General features: G+C 39.9%; 1 protein-coding gene across 4 annotated transcripts in view; it reads left to right on the top strand.

Moving 5' to 3' along the window:
• Window positions 1-2,814: 2,814 nt before the first annotated feature.
• Window positions 2,815-16,217, top strand: part of ABAT (4-aminobutyrate aminotransferase) — a 75,107-nt gene continuing 61,704 nt past the window's right edge. The window contains exons 1-11 of one of the 4 annotated variants that reach the window (XM_065683925.1): window positions 2,815-2,886; window positions 4,201-4,542; window positions 7,067-7,417; window positions 7,801-7,841; window positions 7,927-8,071; window positions 8,544-8,615; window positions 9,159-9,212; window positions 10,399-10,479; window positions 12,020-12,122; window positions 12,926-13,094; window positions 14,599-14,690. In XM_065683925.1, the coding sequence (XP_065539997.1) occupies window positions 4,416-4,542; window positions 7,067-7,417; window positions 7,801-7,841; window positions 7,927-8,071; window positions 8,544-8,615; window positions 9,159-9,212; window positions 10,399-10,479; window positions 12,020-12,122; window positions 12,926-13,094; window positions 14,599-14,634 (1,179 nt within the window). In that variant the 5' untranslated portion in view covers window positions 2,815-2,886; window positions 4,201-4,415 and the 3' untranslated portion in view covers window positions 14,635-14,690. Of the gene's footprint in view, window positions 2,887-3,736; window positions 3,937-4,200; window positions 4,543-7,066; window positions 7,418-7,800; window positions 7,842-7,926; window positions 8,072-8,543; window positions 8,616-9,158; window positions 9,213-10,398; window positions 10,480-12,019; window positions 12,123-12,925; window positions 13,095-14,598; window positions 14,691-16,217 lie in introns of those variants that run through there. The other 3 variants (XM_065683922.1, XM_065683920.1, XM_065683921.1) reach the window with 3 other exon arrangements.

Raw genomic sequence — 16,217 nt, 5'->3', positions numbered from 1 at the left:
ACTCTGTGAGTCTCATGCTCTGCTGGGGACGAGGGAGGCCGGGAGGAAGCAGAGACAGGACACCTGACCCAAACTAGCCAAAGAGGTATTCCATACCACAGCACGTCATGCCCGGAGGGGGAACTGGAAGTTACCCGGAAGGAGGAGGCTCTCGCTCTTCGGGGGGGTCGAACTCGTTCGGCGGTGGTATCGTATTCTCTTGTTATTTTCTCTTATCAATATTATCATTGGTGGTAGCAGCAGTGATTTGTGTTATACCTTAGTTACTGGGCTGTTCTTATCTCAACCCGTGGGAGTTACATTCTCCTGATTTTCCTCCCCATCCCTCCGGGAGTGGGGAGGGTCGGGGGGGGTGAGTGGACAACCTGTGTGGATTGGTTTAAACTACGACAGTAGTTTAAACTGGCGACCAACACTGATGTGTCATACATGCTTCCAGAGCAAAGCAAAATTCTTCATCCATCTTCATCTTCATCCATCTTCATCATCCACCATTTAGACCAGCAGTCCTTTTATTCAGTGTTGCCTGACATTTCTCCCTGTTGCTTGATGGCTTAAGGAATTTGCCCCAAGTACTGTGCATGCCAGCATACCAGCAAACAAGATGAAGTGACAACCAGTTCAGCACATCTCCTTTCAACAGTCCCAGTACAGTAGGATTGGAATGATGAGGGCTGATACATTTTTTCTTCCTGACAGCCTTCAGTTTGTTTTGTTGTTTTATTTTATTGGTTTTCCTGACCTAACGAAGGCACAGAATGAGCTTCTGTCTGGTAGACATACAATGAAAGAAAAGAAGACAAGCAAAGAGACAGTACTGGAAAGATATCTTGAGCTGTCACGAACATGCTACTGCACAGTACAAGATCAAATATGTAGTGGTGTATTAATGCATCTGGCTATTCCTGTCTGCTTAGAATCAGCTCTATTCTCTTATCAATTCCTACGGAAACAGATTTTCCCCAAGATACCTATTTTTCAGGATTGTCTGTATAGTTTTCTTCTCCGAGCCTCCTGCAGCAGTGCTGGCATTTTAGAAGGCACTCAAAGGAATGTCCGTTGGGCCATGACAGGATTGGGCAAAAATCACATGGGAAACAACCATTTCTTTCTTTAAGTCCCCTAATTCTTGGTGTGATGGGACTAAGGGATACTCTTGGCTACTTTCTGTAAGCCAATTCCTCACATGGCTGTGAGGAACATAGGAAATGTAACTGAGGTGCATCCTAAAGTCTTTTAAAAAGAGGTAGGTCTCAGGAATTTTCTATCAAAGCCCTCTTCGGTGCAGCACAGAAACTGCACCTCCTGGGCTAGATTTACCCTAAGCAACTCTCATTATCACCCACATTATAATGTCTGCAGCCACACTGGCTCCATTGAGACCTTCTGCAGCCACAAGATAGTTTTGCTTTGCCTTTTGATTATATGTATGTGAAACAAGGTAGCTGCATTTTTTAGAAAAGAAATGGTAGCAATCCCATTTCTCGTATAATGCACCTTTGTGATGAGAAGATCCTGTGCAATGTCGTGACACACCTGGCTTCCTAGATACCCCTCTAGTAATACTTACCCTACATGCCAGTAAGCATCTTGTTACAAACTGGTAAGATTTTGTGACAAATATAATCTGCTTTGTCTGCATATTGTTAGCACTTTATAGCAGTGGGGAATAAGCCAGCAGAGAGAGAGTGCAGTAATAATTTATGCGGCAGCATACCACCATGGGAAATAAAATAATATTCTGCTCTTGCACAGGAGCCAGATAAAAGGGAAACAAATCTCCAAAGCATTTTTATCAGATGTTCATCCAACAACATTTCCCACAGAAACTCCAATGAGAGATCTGAATGGCTCACTGTGTTTTCCATTTCATTACCACTCAACATGCCAGACTGTAAAAATAGGGAAAGATTACTTCATTCTGTTCATAATTCTTAGCCCTCATAGAAGGATGCAGATGATGAGAAACAGGCATCTACAATAAATACAGAGAACACATTACATTCCAAGTGGTTTTTTTTCCCCAACATTAATTCTTTAATTATTCCTTCTCCACAAGCATTCGCTCAAGAAAATAGAAGGATCATCTGTAGCAATTGACATTAGCATCATATAACAAGTAATTAGCATGTAAGTGGCGCTTTTGAACCGGATCCTTCTGGTGAAATGTATTAACAACTTCAGTAGCCCTTGCGGACTTGCAGAGGATGAACTAGAATATAGACGGAGTTTGGAGCACATCCGTGTCCGTGATTCTGCACAGAACTGCGGAACTGAGCAGCAAAATCCCCGTTTCCCAGATGAGCGAGCAGATACTGCTATTGCTTCATCTACTCTAACGGTGCTAGTAGAGCTCTGGCGCTGTTTGGGCTAAGGAAAAGTGCTCGCTGGTCCGCATGAAGATATTTCTATTTTATTTTAAGCTGTTTGGAAGTTTGGCATGGCATTGCACATAAACGGAGAGAGAATAAGTAACGCTGAAACCAAGTAATACAAGAACGGGGGTAGGAAACGGGGGTTCGAGCTTTAGGTAACTGCTGTGAAGGCTTTAGTGGCAACACTGAACTTGGCTGCTGGTGTCCCCGTTTACCGACTCCCGAGGTGGGTTTTTCCTAGGGGTTAGTGCCGGGTGACTCGCACATGCAGGACAGCCCGGGGGACGGCTGCTGGGGAACGGGCAACCGAGCGGCGGCCCAGCGCAGTGCAGGCACCGCCCGCCGGCGTGCGGCCCGGGCCCTGCGGCGGCTTCCGAGGGAGGGCCCCCGGCGGCAGCTGTGGAGCCCAAGCGCCGCGCCGGCCGCCCCTCCTTCCTCCGACCCCGCGTCAGCAGCGCGCCGGAAGGAGCCGCGCTCCGCGATGGCGGCGGGAGGCGGGCTGTGGCGGCAGGTGCGGCTGCGGGACGGAGCGGCGGGGGCGGCCGCGGGGCCGGCCGAGGGGAGCCGCTCGCTCCGCAGCCGGCCCCCTTCCCGCGGGAGCCGCTCCTCCGCCCCGCCGCACGGCCGGGAGGGGACAGAGGGTGCGGGCTGCCGCGCCGGGGCGCAGGAGCCGCTGCCGGGCCGGCACGGCGGGTGGTGAGGCCGCTGCCTCGTTGCTCTGCATCAGGCTCGGATGTGTCTTGTGCACGGGTTCCCGCTGGCAAAGGGCAGGCTTGGGGCCGGGTTAGGTGTTTCAAAAGTTAGAACTTCCTAACTAAAGTTACGGAGGCAGTCTGTGTGACTTGAAGCATTTTAAGCCTGTTTACGCCTGTTTAAGACTATATAATCTTGTTCAATCACAAGCAGATAATGGGAAATTAGCTGAGTTTTCCAATGCCAATACAGGGCATGACATCAGTGGTTTTTACATAAGGAGTATTAGGGGTGCTCGTAGCTGGTAAGACCTGAATGACTTAGCTAAATCATTCATATAATGCTTGATGATTTCTGTGTGTGACCTAAGCTTGTCATCACAGTTTTGAAAGGCAGATTCTGTGTTCAGATCAATGGCTCATCAGCGTTTAAAGTACCCTTCACAAAATGCCAAGTTTTTTAGAGCATAAGGAAATAAATGTCCTCTTTATTCTTTGTTCATAAGAGGTAATTCATTCGTTTGTGCTTGAGGAGAGGGAGACAATTCAGCCTTGAATATTGGGTAATGAGGATGATTCCTTTTTGTTGTTTTCTGGAAGAATAAAGAGCGTCAAAGATGGGAGACATTAAGTGCCCAGTTAGTGGAGACATATAAAATGACCTGAATTTTCTGCGGGAAAAGACAGATACTCCTTTTCACCCTAGGTTAGTTCCTTGAGGGACCTATGATAAATCTATGGTAGTGTGTTCGGTACTTGCGTCCATTTCTGGGGAAATTTGAAGACTTATATGAAGGACAAGATACCTTAAAATGGTGAAGTTGAGCACGCAGGTCTTATGTTCCTTTGAAGACCTTTGACTTAGCACTGTAAGTCTGTGCATTCATGGTAATGTCTGTTTTTTTCAAGGGGGTTGTTTTTAAGATAAGCTAATAAGTAGCATTTCCTAAAATAGGCAGTGTCTGCCACAGAATTACTAGCAATTAGGTGTCTGGTGATCCTTTGGACCATTGTAATAGCATTGGAGAATTGCAACTTTATTGGACAGTGTAATCTCATTTTTTTATCTTCTAAAATATTGCTGGAGCAGTGTTCAGTGTCAGGATGTTACTAACAGCTGTGTTTGGTTTTAGGTTGTATATCCTGATGCCCAACTTGCTGTCTTATTGGAGCATGGTGGAGCTTGCATGATCACATCATCCCTGAGGTCTTTTCAGAAACTGTCATGAGGTTATGTTGCTGAGCAAAACTTACTTGATGCCTGATAACAGAAGAGTATCGAATCACTGTGTGTCACCACTTCATAGGGGATTTTGGGTACTGTAGATGTGCCTCTCGCCAGCACATCATGCTGGATGTAACAGAGGAGATGGATAGCCCCACATTTAAAAGTGACACTGTACTTTCTGATGTTCACTTACACTGTCCAAATAAAAGACATCTCATGGTACGATTGAATGCAGTGGGACAACCAGGTAATCTATGTTTAGACTTATGGAGCTGTATTTGAAGTCTGTTCATCTCTTTGTAATGTCTGAATTCTCTTTCGAATGGTTGGTATTAATCATTACATGTTTTATACCGGTTAGAAACAGAATTACTTCCTACTCAATCTTTAGGGAGAGGTCTAGCTGGGTTCTCCTCATTAAAGTAACTACAGAAATGAAAGCTATTAATGTAGAATTTGTAGACAACACATCTTAAAAAAAGAAATTTTAGATTACTTTCTGAGAAGAAGTAACCAAATTAACTTGCTTGCAGGTTTAATTTTATTTACTTATTTGTTCACTTATCTATAATCTCAATATAGCACTGTGGCATTTATGTTAAAAAGTTGGCACGTTTCTTGTGTACAAAGTGAGAAGTCATGTTTTAAATAGCATAACTTAATTACTGATAATTTTTATTTTGCACTTAATTTATGACTTTTAATAAAATCTTTATGTGATGATTTACAAACTATTCCAGAGGAACCTAACAGATTTATTTGGGCTTTGTTTCGTTTTTTTGTTTAAAAAAAAAAAACAGGCAACAAGAAAGCTCAGAATAGCAATGGTTTTAACTGGCAATAATGTGAAGAGTCAAGGCTGTAGTGGAACTGAACTGGCAAACTTGTCTGACTGATTGCCCACTTGTAGGTTTCTATAGAGTTGTCAAGAAAGCTGGCCTTGAAGCTGCTGGTAAAATGTTCTGTAGAAAAGCACTGCTCCTGCTGTGACAAAAGTGTTAATTGTTTTTTCAAACTCAGCTGTGACATAAAAATAATAACTTTTGCAGCTGTTTTAGGATATGACAATGTAAAAAATTATAAAAGTAGGCTTGACAAGTGGATAATAATTCTGACCCTGATCAGGTCAAAACCAGGGAATGAATGCTGTGTTGTGGCTTCATGCTATTCGACATTTGTTTGCTGTGATTTTGCTTGATGCAAAGAACCTTTCAACAGAATGAAATGGTCTAGGAAATTCCTTTATTTAAGACAAGAATTCAATTGTAGTATGACAGCTTTTACTCTTAACACTTATGATGACAATCTACTTCTGTCACTTTACTGTTTCTTAGGGAACCTCGTGGGGATTTAGGCACTGCTGCTTTGGGTCAGTTTTACTTAAACCTTTTGAAATACCATAGAACATGCAGAGGATCAGAATGGGCTTGGAAGAGAAAAGCATTTCATTCACTGATGGCATCCTCTAATTTGTTAAATAAAAGTCAGTTTAATCTTGTTGTCATGCAAACAGTAGATGACTTAAAAAAATTCTTATGATAAGTAGTGAAGATTATATTAGATCTAGCTGACAGTGGTCTAGAGAAGAACAACTCTCAGTTTATAGTAGACCAGCTTTGTAAAGAAACTGGAATAGAACTCCATAACTAGTGAAATTGTTGAAAGCAATCGTTGCAATCACTTTATCTCTTCCCTTTTGATGTGAGTGAACATAATTCTATGATATTCTTCTTAGAATCCTGCTGGTATTGGCCTTTTTCACTAGTGATACTTGCTATCTTTTTCTCAAGTCTCAACACATTGTGTGTGATTTTGGAATAATAGTACCCAGCCTAAGGTGCTTACAAACACTGGTTTTATACCACAGTTGAATCAAATTCCATGATTACGTGTTCCATGACTGGCCCATTTAATCAGGCACGTTGTGTAAGCATAGTGCGTAAGCACTGCTGTAGAGCTGACATCCACTGGAGATGTTAGGACAAATGTCTTCCTCATCTGTCGTATTCAGACAATACAGATTCCTGTATTTAAAATTGCAAGATCTATTGTGGATAACTTAGAAGTTTTAGTAGATGTTCATGTCACTGGATAATGGTTGCAAAAGGTTTGTAGTGAATTGGTTTATAGACAACAGTGGCCTTATTCCTTTAATCTCAAAGATTAAGTTTCAAGACTCCCCCCAAAAAAACATACCTGATTTTGGCAAGCTGTCTCCTGTGGTCTTATTTCTGCCCCCTCATACTCATAATAAGCCAATTTCAAGGCTTGAAGTTGCTTGAAATCCTAAACTTAGTAAAAAAAAAAAAAAAATTACTTGCTTTTTTTACTAGAACATGTGTGTTTCTTATAGGATAGGAATTACAACTGAACCAAAAGAAACAAATTCTAACTTGTGTTAATTCTTCTTTCAACTTGGTTTGAACTTGTCTCAAAAGAAAATCTGTTGGAGGATGGAAGAAACTGTCCCTTCTGCCAATTGTTAAAATAAGTGTTACTGAATCAGATGAAAGTGTGCATTGTGACTATGTAGATGCTAAGTCAGCCAGTAGACTGTGAAAGTGCTTCACTATTTCTACTGTCAGAACTTAATAACTAAAATATTTATTTGTAGCAAAATAAACTTTATTTCAAATTATCTGTATAATTTTTTTATAGTCTAGATTTTTAATATGTCAAAGGCAACCGAATTTTAATGCATGTGTAAGTTGCACATAGATTCTTTTCTTACCTGATGTTTAACTTCTTTTCTCCCTCTTGTGTTTTTGCAGTATTCCTGTCGTATTTCAAACTCCTTTGGAACATAGAAGATTTGTCATCTGAGAAACATGTGAGAGAAGCTACAACAGAAAGAGAACTCCAGTACCAGAGTGGAGATGAACTGTGTGACAAGGACAGGAATAATCTAAAAAAGGAAAGAGAATTTATAAATAGTGAAGGAGTAGAAGCTCTGCTAGATGAGGATGGAGACTTAGAAGTGGTCAGAAGACCTCGAAGTGCCTCTGATTTAGAAGCAGAGGATCTTTTGAGGGATAGAGTATATCCTGTCATTCTGATGAAAGGGAAGGAAGATGCTTTTGAAGATGAAGAAGAATGCACTCACAGTGATGTTGTTAAAATAGGTAAATAGGCTTACAGTCAAGGAGAAATGGAATAAATATGTTTGTATAAAACAAAAGGAAAATAGGTTTTCTTTAGAACTGGAACAGCAGGTATGAAGTGACAGGAGATAATAAACCAAACTTAATACTGTGATATTGTAAATATTTTTAAATTTACCATTTTTGTCCAGAAGTGATTTGGGCAATAGTATACCATGGTAAACCTCATGCTGCTTAGTTAGAGTAGGGGTTTGGGCATTGTCTAGCATTATTTTATAGAATGAAGAGTGTATAGTTCTGTATTTGAAAGGGAAGCACGACTTGATTTTCAAGTTTGCTACTATGGAACTTGATTTGAACAACATTTTAAGGTAATTATTTCTGTTCTACTTTCATTTTCACAGAACATACTATGGCAACTCCCTTAGAAGATGTCGGTAAACAAGTATGTATCCTGCCTTGTAGTATCTTGCTGTTCATGGATTGTGCTTCACAATTTACTCAGTTTTCACTGTTTCTCTTATCCACAGGTCTGGCGTGCAGCCTTTCTTCTTGCTGATTACATTCTGTTTAAACGGGACACGTTCAGGTGTTGCTCAGTGCTAGAGCTTGGAGGTGGCACTGGAATTACAAGCATTATTATGGGAACAGTTGCCAAGAGAGTTTATTGCACAGGTAAGGCAGTTTCAGTTAAATATTTTTGTGAAAATTCATGAAGCAGTGCTTTCATCTTGGCATTCCCATTGTCATCTGTTCACTTTTAGTTAACATTTTTTTATTAATAGATATAAAGTTGTGTTGTTTATAACAAGAACTTTCCCAACAGGTTGAAAAAGCAGTACTACTATCAAGTGCAAGAGTTTAAAATCAAGATACATTGCTGTGAACTCAAGATAGTGTGCCTAGGTTAAAATAGGCAGTATAGGGATTTAAATTTTTTCTTACAAGAGTGGCTCAGAGGTAGTACTGAAAGCTAGAAGCAAGAAGGATACTAGTGAAGCAATGATCAGTGGATAGAGTTGCTCTGAACTTTCCTTAATCTAGTCAGCTTGAGAGAAACTTAGAAAGTGTTAGTCTGAGGGGTCAGGGGCATGCACAGCCCGTGCAAAATATGCTTTTTTTTTTTACTATTATCACTCTTTTTCAGATGTTGGTGAGGATCTTCTGGCCATGTGTGAGCAAAATGTTACATTAAACAAACACCTGATGGAGCCAGGAAGTAAGTGCTGTGCAGTCAGTGCTTGTGCAGTTGCCTATATATGAACTACTTTGGGATTAAACAGCACAGTGACTCATTTAAAAAGGAAGATGCAAAATATCTGTATGTAGTTCATAATGGAACAGCTTCCTTTTGAGAAAAGCAAAATACTTACTCTTTCTCTGGTCATTATTGAAGCCCAGCTGCAGTTCCTACACAGTCATTGTGTGAATTTCACTGAGGTACTTGGGAGGATCACAGATATCCAGGGGTCAAGGGTAACATAACCAGTGTAAATGACAGAAGTCGAGCTCTGGAAAGGACAAGTAGTTTGCAGATGAGATGTGTAAAAGAGAACATAGGTTGTCTTTCTGACGCTTAAGTTCATTCTGTTCTGGTATGAGTGGGTAACTGGTTTTGTAGAGTAAATGATTTGATGTTCAACTTTACTTGTCTCATAATAAATCTTTATCTCTTGTTTCGGTAGAGGTTTTGACTCTTTGCTTTTGCCTAGGTACTGTCTGAATGCCATTTGTGACTGATGTGATCTTTCTTCATCCACAGGAGGGGAAGTTAAAGTGAAAGAACTGGACTGGCTGAAAGAGGAATTCTGCACTGGTAGGTGGCTATAATGGGTCCTTTCAGATAGGGTTTTGTAGGTTTTTTTTCCCTTAGAGCCAACAAGAGAAGATTATTCCATTTATGAAGTCCTCCAGCACATACGCTCCTGGAAAGTAGTTGAAAGTACACAGTTGTCTTTGGGCACATTATTGCCATGTGAATGGGTAAGGAAGGGTTTACTGGTAGGTTGGGAATAAGACGAGTGGTGGCTGATCTCTACTTAGGTCAAAATCAAGAGATGCAAACAAGGTGTCTATTTTATTATGGGGATAATGGAATCCAGGCATGACATGGACTTGAGTTCAGTAATCCAGATTTTCATGTGATGGTATTTTGTGGCTTGTTACTGCATGAATACAGAACTGTAAAAGGTGGCAGGGAGGGTATGACTTGAAGATGTATAAATATTCATTCAAATGAAGTGGTGAATGTGTTATATATAAAATATTAGCCAAGGGAATATATTCTGCTAGTTTTACCAAAATAAAGGCAACTGACAAGTAAAACTTAAAGTGCAATTAATGATACTAAATCAGATTATTAAAACTATCTTTCTAGTGATTACAAGGGCAACACAAAATTGTAGCACTAGGTTACATGAAGCCTACTTTATAGATTTTTATATCGTCAGTTGGATTTGATATAATGCTTTTAAAAAATAAAACAACTGTTTAAGCAAGTGGAAACATCCTTTAGACATTCAAAAGCCTCTGTTGGACCTCAAAAAAATTCTGGTTAATGAAAATATTTGATACTGCCAGTTGAAAAGGTTTGAGGTTTTTTTGGCTTTCAGAGAAAGTGTCTATATTTTACAAAGCCTAAATTTTAAAAAGCATGATGAAGTAGGAAGCTTAATCAAAACTTACACAGATACATTTGTTCTTTTATTTAAATGAGTATTTATTTTAATCTAGTTAAATCTGTGATATCTCTACAAGGTAGTAATTGGTTGTAAATTCTAATGTGAAAAAAGATTTACTCTTGCCAGTCAGCCTTGCAGAGAAAGCAAAGGACTGCAGGGAAGTTCAAAGAGTGAATAGAAGGAGGGTTTGATTTACCTTCAATGGTGTGCTCCATTCATTGAGTAGCAGATGATCACAGGAGTTAAGAAGTTTTGTTTTTCCAGCTGTCAGTCCTTTTAGATGTTTAATCATGTACACCGAAGCTATATTCTTTGTTACAGATCCTGAAGCTCCTTACAGCTGGTCTGAAGAAGAGATTGCTGATCTGCATGACCACTGTACTGTGATAATAGCAGCTGATGGTAGGATAATATAAACTGCAAGCTTTTAAGTCAAAACAATTGAGCATTATGAGTAATAACTTAAACATACCTAGTTTGCTTTTAAATCTAGTAGGTCAGATACTTATCTAATTTGTCAAAGAGTTGCCTTAAGTGTTTCTTCCTGTATTTTTTTTTTTAAACAGTTGTATTTACATTCTGAATTGGAAATAGGAGAACAGGTGTTGAAAACTATTAGCTTTTGCTTTCCTTTGCTATGGTAATTGTGACTAAATAAATTACTCAACATAAGTACAAGCAAGTGATGAAGAGTTCTGTCATGCTACCTTTGTCTTGCATCAGATAGCCTCTGATAAATAGGTGGTTAGACTAACATATTCTGTAATGTGAAAAAGTGTTTCCAGTGCTGCACGTGCCCATAGAGTCTGTGCACTTGGATATCTCCATTGTCTTTTTTTTTCTACTCTTTTTATTGCTGAAGGGAGAGACTGAAAAATGGCAGGCTAGCTTATCTCTATAGGAAAACCATTGTTGTTACGGTATATAAATAAAGGAGCACTGGTTTTAGTTATGATACTGAAAGGTGTTGCAAGACTGCTTTCCAAGGAGATAAGGTTATAGCGGTATATTAGTTACTGCCTTTGTTGTAAGAAATGAGGCCCTATACATCATGATATCCTGGGTTTTTTAGCTTTGCAGTGTTTCCAGGCTCAGAGAAATCTTGTTAAAGTTTAGTAAGCTGTCTGACAAAAGTGATTCCCATTGATGAGAGAAATCTTAAAGAAAGCCTGACATAAGTACTAGCAGCGGATACTATTAGAAGATCAGTTGTAGACATTAAAAATGCGCTTTTGGATTTAGTTAAAATAGTGACTTGTTTCATCAGAATAATCAAACTAAGGCTTTGTCCTGGGTTCAGCTGCAATAGTCATTTTTCTCCTTCCTAGTAGCCAGTGCAGTGCTGCATTTTCGACTTTAGTCTGAGAACAATACTGATAACACCAATGTTTTAGTTGTTGCTAAGTAATGTTTACCCCGATCAAGGAGTTTTCAGTCTTATGCTTTGCCAGTGAGGAGGGACATGGAAAGCCAGGAGGAAGCAGAGATAGGACACCTGACCCAAACTAACCAAAGGGGTATTCCATACCACAGCATGTCATGCCCAGTGTCTAAACTCGGGGAGTTACCTGGAAGGGCTAGATCACTGCTCAGGTCTATCTGGGTATCGGTCGGCGGGTAGTGAGCAGTTGTATTCTCTTCCCTTGTTATTTCCCTTATTGTAATTACTATTCGTGGTAGCAGCAGTGGTTTGTGTTATACCTTAGTTACTGAACTGTTCTTATCTCAACCCATGGGAGTTACATTCTTTCGATTCTCCTCCCCATCCCTCCAGGAGCAGGGGAAGAAAGAATGGCAGGGAGTGAGCGAGCGTCTGCATGGTTCTGAGTTACTGGCTGGGCTTAAACCGCAATAGGCTTGTTGTTGTTGTTTCATACCTGAGACTTAAGTAAATAATACACTTAAACATACGTATTTTATGCTCTTAATCTTTTTTTTGCAGTGTTCTATGATGATGACCTGACAGATGCCTTGTTCAGAACGCTGTATAGAATCACACACAACTTGAGAAATTCTTGCACAGTTTACCTAGCTTTAGAAAAGAGGTAAGTATCACGGAGAACTTAAAATAAAAAGCACTGAAAACTTCATGTGCTTTCTTTATTTGGAAGAAACATCTGATGTGATTGAAAGTCAACTCCTGATTGTCACTATATTAGTTGACTACAGGCAGCAGTATATGCTCAGGACAGGTATTTGGTTTTATACATGCTTAATTTTTAGCAGTTCAGAATTTGACTTCCACAAGAGTTCAGCTTTTGTTGCCCTACCTTTGTCTTGCATGTGACAACCTCTGAGCAAACAAGGATAAATAAGTGACATTAACAGTGTTTCTGTAATGCCTGACAACATTTGCTATCTATTTTTGAGGTCACAGGGTGGAATGAAGGGGCTTACAATTAGGGTGTATGTTTCCCAGCTTGAGTACCTTTATAACAATTTCTCTTATTTTTCTTTCAAGGAACTGTTGAATGTTTTTAAGTAGTCATGTCTTGCAATCCATTCATAAACTAACATGTAAAAAGGCTTGCTTAAATCTCTGGAGATAAGTAAGCAATATCTATTCATAAGATTTGTTGCCAAGTGTTTGTCCAGGAAGCCAAGCTAATGATTCTCTTGTGGCAGAGTGCCTTAAAATCAATGGGAAAATTCATCCAAGAGTTACTGTATATTGATGCTAACCTAAGTCTTGCCTGCTTTTCAGGAATAGCAGGGGAGTTACTTTTTTTGGCTATCAAAGTTAGTTAATTACACGGAGAAGACCCACATTTTCCATTACTTGAAGTTATGTAGCTACTTAAGATGCCATTATAGGAGAGACATCTTAAATCAGATATTCTCTTGCCAGGCTGAACTTCACTTTAAGACATATGGATGTTACATGTGAAGCCTACAGTCATTTTAGAAATACTCTAAATGATTTGGAGAGCCTTCAAGATAGAAAAATTAAATATGTTGTGGAGCCCGTTAAGCTTGATTTCTGCCAGTTTCTTGTTTATGAACGAATGGAGCAGTTGGTAAGTGACATTCGTTAAAATAAGGTGATGTGTTGCGCTAACCATCTCAAGTTAGTTTTTAGGTATTTACTTAACATTAAGTAAGAACAGGTGAATAAACGTTACCTTTCCATTTATTTCAAGTTAGCTTTTTGTTGTTTTAAAATCATTCTGGTTTGTGCTTACATAATTATAGTGGATTGACGTAACACCCCTTTTCTATCACCAGCAGCACAGTGGCTTAGATTGCGGTAATTTTCTCACAGGTTAAGAAACAGTCTCCATTGCTTTTTAAAATACAATTTCACCATTGACTAGAAAATGGGACCAATATCTCTTGGCATTTCTTTGCTTGTAGAAGAGCTTTCATTTCATAGTTTTAGTAATTCCTTTTCCAGTTCAGAGTTCAGGAAATAATGTTCTAATATCTGTGAAGTTGATGAGCTGTCAACTTCTGTTATTCAGAAGCATGACAGATACAATATTTGTAGTTATCTAATTACCTCCCAAGCACATAGGGTTCTCTTTATATTTTTTCCAATTGTCTGCTCTTAGGAATATTATGGGCAGGCTAGCTAAAACTTGCTTATTTCTAGAACAATACAGTCTAACAGATCTGTTTAAAGAATTTGCAAGTCTTTTACTGGATTGCACATCTCTTACAAGAAATGATGTTCCTGTAGTCAGTATACTATTGCTTCATCTTCTGCAGTTTATATATGTAGTAAGATTATGGGGGCCACAGTTACTTCATGAGACGGATTTATTTTACTTAATGCTGATACCTTCAGGCATAAAATATGCATGCAAAACTTAAAAGCAAGTTTTACAGGTGTGTAACTGTAACCTGGATTATACCTAAATGTGTAAACTCATTCCTTAGCCTTTTTGCAGAAGGCTACTGGTCTTTGAAATATATGCATATTTAAAATGCCTAAGTTTGTTTATCCTGAGGTATATTGCCACAATTCAAGATGTCATGGTGAAGAGTATGCGGTAGTCTGATTAATGACTGGTATGGCAAAGTGTATGGTAACTCATTTTAGTTTATTCAGATGGTCTGTTTTTCATCTTTGTTGTCCAACATATTGAGAAGGCGGGGGCGTGGGTGAATAAGAAATGCATTTATGAGACTGTGATTCCTCACTAAATTGAGTATTTTTTCAGTTGTATTTCTACTAGCATTATCAAAAGCATTTGTCAACACAGGCTAAGCAAAAGAGCAAGATAGTCAGAATACTGCAGAAGGTCATGAAGAACAATTAAATTATTTTAAAACAAATTATTTAATTCAGTACTAATCTTTTATTCTAAAAAACCTTGGTACAAGAGTGAAGAAATCAATTCTGATGCTCTGAAAGATAATTTGGTGGTTGTTCTAGAATAATACACATGGACTTCGTATCCATCAACAGATGGATATTATCTACAGATGGAAGGTGTGTCTTAAAACTTGTCTTCAAGTGGGCATGTTGAATCTACTGACCTGAGAAAGTACCTGCATGTATTTTTTCCACTCCTACAGGAATTGTGGAAGATCATTGCTGAACAGCTAACATGACAGGGACATGAGAAAATGGAAGGTCTTTATCTGAGAATAAAGGTTTTTTTGTGATATTTTATTAAAAAAGGATTTTCATCCCAAGAAAATAATTTTCCTGGTGGGACTGTGCTCTCAGAAAGTGGTGTTACACAGATTTGCTTTACTTCAGTAAGTTTGGGGTTTGGCACTTAGGATATGGTTTCTTTGACATTTCTTTTACAAAACTGTTTGATGCTGATCTTCAAATTACATGCTGGACACTGAACAGTGGCAGTGACACAGTGACTTGCTCTTTGGAATCAATGACATAAGCTTTAGATTCTCACAAAGAGGCACTTGACCTTTTCCATGTGGCTGATTTGCAGATGTCATGCATTTTCGTTTTTAGTTTTCTGAACATAGACACTGCTCTTGGTCTCTTCCAGGTTCCACATTATTTTGTATTTATGGACATTTGTGAAACAGTGGTCTGGGCAAAAGCCTGTCTTTCATGGACTTTTCCTTAAACAATCTCTTTATGAAACTTAGTCCTTAATTTTCAGTTTGTCCTATCTAAATCATTCTAGTTCAGGGCTACTCTGATGTCATCTACCTGGACATGTGCAAAGCGTTCGACACTGTCCCACAAGACATCCTTCTCTCTAAATTGGAGAGACATCAATTTGATGGATGGACCACTCGGTGGATGAAGAACTGGCTGGATAGCTGCACACAGAAAGTTGTGGTCAATGGCTCAATGTCCAGCTGGAGACCAGTAACAAGTGGTGTCCCTCAGGGATCGGTGTTGAGACCGGTCTTGTTCAACATCTTCTGTTGGTGACATGGACAGTGGGATTGAGTGCGCCCGCAGCAAGTTTGCCGATGACACCAAGCTGTGTGGTTTGGTTGATACGCTGGAGGGAAGGGATGCCATCCAGAGGGACCTTGACACGCTTGTAAGGTGGATGGATGCCAACCTTATGAAGTTTAACCATGACAAGTACAAGGTCCTACACCTGGGTCAGAGCAATCCCAGGCACAGCTACAGGTTGGGCAAAGAAGAGATTCAGAGCAGCCCTGCAGAGAAGGACTTGGGGCTGTTGGTTGATGAGAAAATGAACGAGTCGGCTGCAGTGTGCGCTCGCAGTCCAGAAAGCCAACCGTATCCTGGGCTGCATCAAAAGGAGTGTGACCAGCAGATCGAAGGAGGTGATCCTGCCCCTCTACTCTGCTCTTGTGAGACCTCACCTGGAGTATTGTGTGCAGTTCTGGTGCATAAAAAGGACATGGAACTGTTGGAACAAGTGCAGAGGAGGGCCACGAGGATGATCAGGGGACTGGAGCACCTCCCGTATGAAGATAGGTTGAGGAAGTTGGGGCTGTTCAGCCTGGAGAAGAGAAGGCTGCGTGGAGACCTCATAGCAGCCTTCCAGTATCTGAAGGGGGCCTATAGGGATGCTGGGGAGGGACTCTTCATCAGGGACTGTAGTGACAGGACAAGGGGTAACGGGTTCAAACTTAAACAGGGGAAGTTTAGTTTGGATATAAGGAGGAAATTCTTTCCTGTTAGGGTGGTGAAGCACTGGAGTGGGTTGCCCAGGGAGGTTGTGAATGCTCCATCT

This window comes from Lathamus discolor, chromosome 6 (genome assembly GCF_037157495.1).
Source record: "Lathamus discolor isolate bLatDis1 chromosome 6, bLatDis1.hap1, whole genome shotgun sequence".
In the NCBI taxonomy this organism is placed as follows: domain Eukaryota; kingdom Metazoa; phylum Chordata; class Aves; order Psittaciformes; family Psittacidae; genus Lathamus; species Lathamus discolor.
Note: the sequence above shows the minus strand (reverse complement) of the source record. Positions and strands in the feature narration are given on the sequence as shown.